Source organism: Malus sylvestris, chromosome 7 (genome assembly GCF_916048215.2).
Source record: "Malus sylvestris chromosome 7, drMalSylv7.2, whole genome shotgun sequence".
NCBI lineage: Eukaryota > Viridiplantae > Streptophyta > Magnoliopsida > Rosales > Rosaceae > Malus > Malus sylvestris.
Window position 1 is genome coordinate 11,256,614 of NC_062266.1, and position 10,724 is coordinate 11,267,337.

The window sequence follows — 10,724 nt, forward strand, 5'->3', positions numbered from 1 at the left end:
ACTCACGAACGTCCTCCAACTGGAATTACTCCAAAATTCGTCCATTTGATCTTGTTTTGCTCCAGAGGAAGTCGAAAGTCCTATATTGAAAATACAATTCAAAGTATCAAAATTCTTCCAAAGTATTAACCAAAATATACTAAGATTAGGGTAAAATATATAATATAAAATATACTCATCATGTAGCTCAAACATTTACTTGAGGAAAAAAAATTTAAAAACTCTACTTGTATAGCTAATAAGCCCCTCCGTTTATAATAAAAATACGCGTGATGCGATATTCTGAACATTACTCTCAATAGAACTATAAATAAAATAAAAAAGTACATAATGACATGTGGGTCATGTGATGATTATCAACCTTTAGGGATGGATGATTTAATTTATCTAATATGTTTTGCGAGTTGATTATTAAGGATTAGAGACTTAGTTAACCTCCCTATATTTGATTAATTAAGTAGCATTGCATTTACTTTGGACAAACAAAATAAATAAAAAGAAACAAATCCCATGAAATACAAAGACAAAACCAAATCATATATGGATCATAGCGGAATTCACAATTGGACGATTACACGTGCGGCAGCTAACATGCACGTGGGGAAGGTGATGTATTTAGACAATATTTTTATATTGGGATCTTAGAAGGTGATGTATTTGGATCTTAAAAACTCAAATTCTAGAACTCATTTTGAGTTTCAAAATTTGAGTCCTTGCACTGCAGAAGAAGATATTGGACTCAAAATTCATATTTGAATTTTAACAATTTGGTTGTTGTGTATTGAAGATGATTGGACTCAAATTTCATTATTCTTGGTTGAGTAACAATTTTCTTAGTTGGCATGGGCTTCACTTTCAACTCAAATCTCATACTGAAACTCAAATTGGATCTCATTTCCACCAGAGACATAAATATGAGTTTTAAGTCTCCGGTGCATTGGAGAACCTTTAGACTCTTGTTTAGACTCAAATATAAGATTTGAGTCCCAATTTTTTTGGTGCATTGGAGATGCTTAGTGTGCTCGAAATATAAGGTGGTCAAGATTGAATTGAACGATCAAGATTGAATTGAGAAATGAACGATCAAGATTGAACCGAGAAAATACTATTTTTATTTACTTTCCAATCTAAAGGACATAAAATCGGATTACCCAATAATATGAATTATTGAAGACTTACCTATATCGGACTACCCAACAATTCAAACTAATGAAGATTTACCCATAAAATGAGACATATTAATCTTGTCGTCCTTGGAGTACACGTAAAAATTTCTAGGGTAGTGCTATCACACACTCATTTTTACTTCTCACACACCACTCTCAATTTTCGGACGTCGGATTGAATGAGTTGAAGAAGAACAATGGCAAAAAATTAACAAGAGTGTGTAAGAAGTAAAAATGGGTGTGTGAAGAACATTTTCCAATTTCTAATGATTTAGCTCTTTGATTTGAACCATGAGATAAGCCAGTGGTCATCATCAAGGTAATGGAGTGGCGCGTGAGGATTGTGTAAAAGATTGAAAACGAAGAAACGAGAGAGTATCAAATGATTGAGAGAAGTGTGTGTCTGATTAGGACAACGATCTTTTATATTGACAAATCTTTCCAAGCGACCATCCATAAATTTGAAAGGAAGTGACCATCATGTCACCAAGCAATCGAAATTCATGTGATTGTAGAGAGATGTCTCAAAATAATCTGAAAGATTTAAGAATACTCATGTGGGGGAATTAATTGTCTCAGTTCACAATGAGACAATTGTGATGTTGAAGGTTGGTAGAGGACAAAAGGGAAAAGAAGGAGAGGCCGATGGGCACGTTGACGACTCAATACACAATAAAGAGAAAGATCGGTTGTGTTCAATTCCAATCAATTTTTGTCAAAATTGAGATTTTCTTAAAGTTCCTTGGCTTTATGTGTAACTTTATGACAGAACTTGAGTGAAGATTGTTGTGGATGTAAATTTTCATCGTCTTTTCCTTTTAAAAAAATGCATTTGTAAAATAATAACGCTTCAGATTAAGGTCAAAAATCTTATGCGCCCACGATGAATGAGGGGGGTTTTTGGTCGAAGAATCTCCGATGCTAAAGTTAGACTTCTGAAGACATAATTTAGCTATGTAGACAGTGAAAGTCACCCAACCCTCCATACCTAAGTTTCAGAACTTAAAATGTATTAATTGTTTTAGAGAAACTTTGAGTTATGTTATCTTAATTTAGTTTTACGATTGTTTTAACCTAAAAAAATTTGAATTCCAACAAAATTTCCAAAACGGAACAAACTACACCAACCAACCACTAACTGACCAAACTTCAATGTACACATCAACCAACCAAACTTCAATACACAATACCAAATATGCATATTATTTTGACCGTTGAATTTAAATTTCAGCGTTGGATCGTTTTTACCATTGGATTTGACAAAAACAAATATGGATTATTCGATCAATTTCAAGGGATTGCCCAAAAAGGGAATTTGATCTGGGCCATTGATAACCAATGGTCCAAAAATCGAAAGGTCACAGTTATTGTTGAATAGTTGAGTTCCTGCCATGTGGGGGCTAGTTGTCGGCCACTAACTCTTAGATCAGCTAAATTTGAACCCAAATTTTGATTTTGATTTGGATCCAAACCCAAATTTTTTAGGTGGCAAAATTTTGAGTTTGGGTCTATGGGTTGGTCTAATAGTTCAAAAGCTAATTCTTTGAAAAATAGATATGGGGGACCATAATTTTCACCTTTCCAGAACATAATTCTTTGAAAAATACAATGACGTCAAAGGAGAGGGGAATGAGAAGGAAACTCCGGAGAGTAGAGAGAAGGAAAAGGAGAAGGGAAATGTAGAAAAAGGAAGGGGTGGGAATGAGAGAAAATTCCGGATAATAGAGAAAAGAAGGGAAAAGAAGAGAGGAAATTTCGGAGAATAGAGAAAAAGGAGAAGGGAAAAGAAGAAAAGAAAATGAGAAGGGAAAAGGAAAAGAGGGAAAAAGAAAAGGAAAGGAAAGTCACATCCATCATTATGTCTACTAACTGTTTCCCATTTTCTTACAAATGAGAGTAGGGCTGGGCACGGGCCGGGCCGAGCCGGGTACATCATATTTCATTACAGGAATCGGACCGAACCCGGCCCGTTTGAAATGGGCCGGTCCGGGCCGGGTCCACCGGTCCTTGGTTTTTTTTTTTTTTTTTGCGAAACCGGTACGGAAAGGACTCTAGAACCACCGCCATGCTGCCTTCGTCGTCGCACCACAGCTTCTCCATCGAGCCCCGCGTCGGCACCACCACGTTTCTCACCATGGCCAACATCCTCACAAGCAACACCTCCATGCTTTCCGACTCTGGTGGCACCTGCTCCATCTCACATCCCTCTCTGCTCTCGGACTACCTAATGGAAGAGAACAAAACAAAACACACCATTTTAATATTCAATACCCAATTTTTCAAATGGCAAACAGATCTGAAGCAACTAAATTCCCCAATCAAATTATAAAAACCCCATTTTTCTCTACCTTCACCACAATCAGATTCCAATCTCATCATCTCCAAATTTGCCACCTTTCCCAGATTTCACTATCCCTTTTCCACAAATATTAACACACACAGGAAATAACTCACAAAAAAAAAGCCAAATTCCCAAAAACCAGTCTCTCTAACTTCGGGTGATTAACAAAAACAACTGAAAAATTAAATCCCATCAAGCAAACTCAATCAATCTCTCAGGAGCTCTCTCAATTGATCCTCGATGAAAGCCTTACCTCCTCGGTGTTGAGAAGATGATGCTCTCACATGTCCAGTCCTTGGAGCGAAAATGCAGAGAAAATTAGCAAAACCCAGCTGGGATTAAGAACTTAAAGAAGAAAAAGAAGCAGAAGAAGAAGAAAGTTCGGGGAAAGAGAGAGATTGTGGGAGATAGAGCGGCTGAGACAAAGTGAATTCTGGAAAGTTGGACTTGGTAGAAACTAGGGCAGAAACCAACGGTTGAGATTGGATGATAGGTTATCATTCAATCTCGGCCGTTCATTATAATTAGAAACGGGCCGGTCCGGGTACCCGTTTTTCTAAGCATCTAGACTCCGCCCGCCCCGTAAATGAAAAGGGCCCGGCCCGCCCCGTTTGTTCTCTAAAATATTAGGAACCGGCCCGTACCCGCCCCGAACCGTGATTACCCGCCCCGACCCGCGGTTCCTATACCCGTTTGCCCACCCCTAAATGAGAGTGAGAGACCGAAAAACAAGAAAAGAAAAACACATGGCCAAACATTCAGAAAATATACAAATACGCCAAAGAGCAAATTGCTCCCAAATTCCCTTGTTTCTTACTTTGTAAATTATATTTTGTGTAAAGAGAAATCAGTATTGCTACTCCAAGAACGTTGGCACAACTTGTCAAACCCCGTCAATATTGTGTCTTATATACACACTGGCGGAGGCATATTAGGACTAGAGTAGTCCTAGGCCTACCCTCACTTGTAAAAATAATTACACCTTGCTTTGCAACCCTTCTCAACACGTGAAACAAATCCAATCATTATCTATTTTTAATCCAACAAATTTAATCCCAAAATTAAGTATAATATTTTGAATCGTCATTTATCACAAATCAATAACATTCAAATTAAACACTTTTAATTAACAAAAAATGTTTTTCACTTATGCACTGTCAGAGCTATTTCCCTATTCTTCTTGAATTTCATATATTTAACCATTCCAAATTCCAAATTTATTGAATAAAGAACAATAAGGTTTGTAAAACTCTATTATCCTCTATAAAACATTTGTTTCTATTCTATCCTACCTCTTACTTTGAGTTTTAGGGTTTGCAAATTTTTAGTAATTCTCTCTATTGAGTTTAATAATTCTTTCAATAGTATAGATGACATCATGCGCAACGGTCTCAAAATATGAAATTTATATTATATATGGATATGTTAATTTTGACTATTTAATTATTCGGATATATATTATGATGTTTTGCATTTGTAATTTTATAATCACTATTCATTTTTTATTCTTCTATACTTGTGTGAGGCCCCTCCTCACAAGAAATCCTATCTCCGCCATTGTATATACATTTCTCGTCATTTTATATATTTCGTATATATGTGCAACATATGTTCCAACAAGATCCTTACATGTAGCTCAAACGCTAACAGAAGAAAAATATTTACAAAATCTACTTGTGCGCAACATGGTTTGGTTGACAACAACAATTCTATCAAGTGTTCGACAAAATGCCTTAGTGAACAAACTGAATTTGTTTTTTTTTTTTTGCATGCTTCCTTCTCTGTTTCTATCTAAAAACTTGGACCTAACACTAAGACCCTAAGATTTGAATTATGGACCAACCATTGCCTCAAGTGTTCTCTTTTGGTCCAACCTATAACTATATATAAAAAAAAGCATATAACTGCAAAACAATTCGATCAACCACCTCAAGTTCAACTATACATGTACCCAGATTCAGGTTATTCCAAACTTACCTTATAAAAGTAACTAAACATTACTGTCACATTATTATGCGGTCTTATCAAGTTTTAATTTTTGTCTTATAACCACGTCATCTTTAAGACAATTGGTAACACTAGTTGGTGGATTGACGATTAGTAGAAATGGCTTCAACATTTCAAGGATGAGAAATGAGTATGGAGCACCGATCACAACGTGCTGTATTCTATCACAAAAAATCCGGATGCAATTAAAAGTGCATTTTATCACAAAAAGGTGAGCAACGATCAATATAATTTGTAATTTATAAAATCACATATAAAACAAGAAGTGCTTTTTCCTTTTTCTTTTCGTCTCTGCCACTAGTGGCCGACCATGACTTAAAGAAACGCTTTTTGGGTCAATGCATGTGAACGCCCCATTTTATAATTGTTGGTAAATTTTCCAGGAAGTAGATAGGAAATTAGGAATGACCCAATAAAATATTTCCCCTGCACACAGACATTTGCATTGCACCTAGCAAAGAGTTGTTTGTCCATTGATCCACATCAATGGCTCTTGTGAGAACATCTCAAGGAACCTCCTCTGATTCCAAAAAATTTCGGGGTTATCGTCACGACGTGTTCTTGAGCTTCAGAGGTGACACTCGCAAGACTTTTACCGACCACCTCTACACAGCCTTGAACAACGCAGGATTTAACACGTTCCGAGACGACGATGAACTTGAGAGAGGAGAAGATATAAAGCCAGGACTGCAGAAAGCGATCCAGCTGTCACGAGCTTCTGTTGTCGTGTTTTCGAAAGATTACGCGTCATCCAGATGGTGCCTTGATGAGCTTGTGATGATCCTTGAACGCAAGAGGACCACCTCGGACCATGTAGTTTTACCAGTCTTCTACGATGTCGATCCGTCCGACGTGAGGAAGCAGACGGGAAGTATTGGAAAAGCATTTGCTAGACACCAGAAAGCTCAGTCGCCGAAAAAGGTGAAGGGATGGAGGGAGGCAGTTGCAGAGGTTGCAGATCTAGCAGGCATGGTCTTACAAAATCAACCTGATGGGTAACTAGTCTTTCATTTTCTCCATTTCTCTTCTCTTTCTTCGGTTAATTTGATAATATGATCAGTAGGGACCTTGATTTTTATATTTTTTTATTCAACCTCAGTAGTGAATAATAATCCTAATTTAGGTCAACTTCAAGAAATCACATTTGACTCAACTAAAAGATTAGTCTTTTTCCATGTTAGTCTACTGGTTTGCAGTTGCTTAAAATGTTTCAAGGCCAGGTGTGGAAAAAAGTTGGTATGTACTTTCTGTGCTGTATTCCTTGTATTCTTTTTTAAGTAAAGGCCATCAACATTTGTTTGATTTATAAATATCTAAATTCCCCAATTCATTATTCATTCTAAATTCCCCAATTCATTATTCATTCATCCAATACTTCTGTGAGACATAACATGTTTGATTTATTTTTCATTTTGTTTGTAAATTCTTAGGTATGAGTCAAAGTTTATCGAAAAAATTGTTAAAGTGATTGGAGACAAGTTAGGTCGCACACCATTGAGCGTTGAACCAAAATTGATTGGAGTCAAATCTCAAGTCAAGGACATCAATTTGTGGTTACAAGATGGATCAACCGATGTCGGTATACTGGTTGTGTATGGCATGTCTGGAATAGGGAAGACAACCATTGCAAAACATGTTTACAATTCAAACTTTAGAAGCTTTGAACGAAGTAGTTTCATTGAAAATATCAGAGAAACAGCAAATCAACCAAATGGCTTGGTTCAAATACAAAAGCAACTTCTTTTTGATATTTTGAATGACATAGAAGTGAAAATACATGGTGTTAGTGAGGGACTAAGAAAGATTGAAAGAGCCATAAGCTCTAGAAGAGTGCTTCTTGTTCTTGATGATGTGGACCATATGGACCAGTTAGATGCAGTACTAGAGATGAAAGATCGATTTTATTCAGGAAGTAAGATACTTATAACAACTAGGCGTGAAAGGTTGCTAAAGGCACATCAAGTTACAAAGGTGCACAAAGTTGGAACTTTGTATTACAGTGAGTCATTAGAGCTTTTCAGTTGGCATGCTTTTCGCCAGGATCATCCCCTTAGAGGTTACATGGAATATTCAGAAAAGGTTGTACACTACTGCGACGGACTTCCATTAGCTCTAAAAGTTTTGGGCTCTTCTTTATCAGGGGAAAGTATAGATGTATGGAAAAGTGCATTGGAGAAGCTAAAAGTTATCCCTAATGGTGAAATCATGAATAAACTACGAATAAGCTATGACAGTTTACAAGATGACCATGACCGGGAATTATTCCTCCACATTGCTTGTTTCCTAATAGGAAGGAACAAAAGCCACATTGTTAGAATATTCGATGGATGTGATTTCTATACAATTGTTGGCATTCAAAATCTCATTGATAGATGCTTGGTGACAATTGATGGATGCAACAACGTGCAAATGCATGACATGATCCGTGACATGGGAAGAGAAATTGTTTGTCGCGAATCAGAAGATCCTGGAAAACGTAGTAGATTATGGCGCCATAAGGATTCTTTCGAAGTAATGAGGGAAAAGAATGTAAGAAACATGTCTTTTATGTCTATATATGTATTTCTTCTTGTAAAAATTATCCATACTAACATTTTCGTTTTTGTCCTTTAGGGTACAAAAAAAATCCAAGGTCTTGTCCTGAATATGCGTATGCATCCTGCAAACAGTCCAATAAACACAACTGAGACAGTCTTGGAAACCAATGCATTTGAAAAGATGCGCAAATTACAACTACTACATCTTAGTCATGTACGACTGGATGGATGTTATGCAGATTTGCCTACAGGATTAAGATGGTTGTGTTGGCTTCAATTTCCTTTGGATTCTATACCTATTGAGTTTCCTTTGGGGTGTCTAATTGTTCTTGAAATGCAATACAGTAGATTGAGACAAGTCTGGAAAGGAAAAAAAGTATGTTACTCTATGCATTTCAATTCAGTTTTTATTTTATTTTTTGACCAATTGCATTTGTTAAAATTAACTCCTACACATTTTTTTTTCTTCTTTGTTTTTATTTTACACAGTTTCTTCCATCGTTGAAGATCCTTGACCTCAGCCATTCCCATGCCCTCACTGAAATCATGGACTTCTCACTTTGCCCCAGTCTAGAAGAATTGATTCTTGTTGATTGCACCAGCCTGATTGATGTTCATGAATCCATTGGAAACCTGGAGAGACTTGTGTACTTGAATATGAAGGATTGCAAGAATCTTAGGATGCTTCTGAAGAACGTGTGTTTTCTTAAATCACTTGAAACACTCATTTTATCTGGTTGCTCAAATCTTGATGAGTTTCCAGTGGAGATGATGAAGAAGATGGAGTCTCTAAAAGTTCTTGAAATAGATAAAATTCCAATAAGAGAATTATGGCCAGAAAGAAGTTCAACTATCTTGAGTTCTTTTCCATGCTCTTTAGTAGAGTTGAATCTTAGTAGGTGCAATCTTTCTGAAGATGCCTTTCCTACGGATTTAAGTAATCTATCCTCAATACGAAGACTATATCTAGATAAGAATCCAATTTGTAGCCTACCAGTTTTCATCAAAGGTTTGAGGAGGCTCGATTCTCTCTCTTTCCAGAGTTGTACGAGGCTCAAATCGCTTGTGGGGTTACCGAGAATACACAAAAATATGAATGTATCCTTTTGCAAATTATTAAAAAAAGTAACATATCAATCGTTATGGTTCCAAGAAGAGGCCTTTGTGGAAGACAACTACAACATGGTTGAGTGGGAGTACTATTTCAAATTAGAGCTTATTGATAGAGTTGATGTGGAAATGATCAAACTTTTGTGCTTGTGCAACTTGGAATCCATGCCTGCAATACGAATGAACAGCGATCTATTCTCATGTTCAAAAGTGAGTCCTGTCCAGGTGCGCCTCTCTCTCTCTCTCTCTCTCTCTCTCATAAGTCATATATATAATGGGAAATAAATGACTTAGTAATGTTGTGATGATCATGGAAAATGCGTAGGGACTGTATCAATTTGGTATATTCAGCACATTTTTTGTTGGGAAGGAGGTTCCAGGCCGGTTCAGCTATAAAAGTACCAAGTCCTCCATATCTTTTAGTGTCCCTTTACTCCCTTCTAGTCATAGAATCCGAGGCTTGAACATCTTTGCTACCTATGTGAACGAGGAGGATTCTGAAAATGATGATTTTCCAATAATAATCAAAGTTAGTAACAAGAGCAAGGGTTTGAAGTGGATCTATTTCCCATTATTCTATGGTATCCCAGGTGACGGAGAAGATATGATATGGTTGAGCCATTGGAAGATGGAGAACGAAACAATATTACAATGTGGAGATCAAGTGATGGTTTCAGTAATGGCCGGACCAGAGAAGTTGTTTCGTATAAAGGAGTTTGGTGTCGAGCTTATGCAAGAGCACCAGAATAATATGATGATAAGTACTCAACATAACACCAAATCAGATCCTAATTATCCAAATGTCTTCGGTGGAGATTTGTCCATGTGGGAGCATATACCAGGAATATACTTCCTTGGTTTCGATGACAAAATTGTTGAAGTGAAATGGTTTAATCACCTCATCATGGACGTTGATGAAGGAGACACAGGTATGCAATGAATTATACTCCATCCAAACACTTCCAAGTCCTTCTGTATTCAATTAAAAAACATAAATATTATGTTATTTGTTTGTTTTTCAGAGAAAGAAGGGCAGGAGGATGAACCTGATTACACAGTTTTAAGGACGAGGGCTGCCAGTAACAACTGTGGCCTCAGAGGCTGGAAGGTGCTCGTCACAGCTGCCGGATTATTTTTCACGCTTGCTCTTGTAGTTCGGTCCTCCATCTCCCAGAAAGAGAAGCGACAATAGTCCACAAGCCATCCATGAGTTTGTAATTTTATTCGATACAGACATCTTTGGGTTCCCTCCTTGTTTTCAAGATGTTTTCTGCCTTCAAAATATCGAAGTTTCCAGATGCGTTCAACATCATCAAATATTGCATAAAATACATCCAACATTAGCGATACTTACGAATTTTGCTTCCATGCCACTGATTGCATACAATCCCGTACTAGAGAAGATAAACAATGGGTATAGGGTTTAGGGTGAAAAAAAAAATGATTCTAAACATACAAGGGAAGGACTTTGACATAGGTATCTTTAGCAATACCAGGCAAGAATCAATTCTTCGAATTGGGGGAAAATATTTCGGCATCAAAGAAAGCAAAAACATCCTATCT

General features: G+C 36.9%; 1 protein-coding gene across 1 annotated transcript; it reads left to right on the forward strand.

The window, feature by feature from the left end:
* The first annotated feature begins 5,898 nt into the window (after positions 1–5,898).
* Positions 5,899–10,478, forward strand: LOC126628542 (disease resistance protein RUN1-like). The gene is made up of 6 exons (XM_050298274.1): positions 5,899–6,509; positions 6,945–8,043; positions 8,128–8,427; positions 8,541–9,386; positions 9,487–10,090; positions 10,184–10,478. The coding sequence occupies exons 1-6, from the start codon at positions 6,001–6,003 to the stop codon at positions 10,351–10,353; spliced, it is 3,528 nt and encodes a 1,175-aa protein (XP_050154231.1). The 5' UTR covers positions 5,899–6,000; the 3' UTR covers positions 10,354–10,478.
* Positions 10,479–10,724: the final 246 nt, after the last annotated feature.

Bases quoted from the DNA above. Each gene is read 5' to 3' on its own strand.
- LOC126628542 (XM_050298274.1), top strand. From the start codon at position 6,001: ATGGCTCTTGTGAGAACATCTCAAGGAACCTCCTCTGATTCCAAAAAA. The intron at 8,428-8,540 runs GTATGTTACTCT...TATTTTACACAG, and splicing joins AAGTCTGGAAAGGAAAAAAA to TTTCTTCCATCGTTGAAGAT. The intron at 10,091-10,183 runs GTATGCAATGAA...TTTGTTTTTCAG, and splicing joins CGTTGATGAAGGAGACACAG to AGAAAGAAGGGCAGGAGGAT.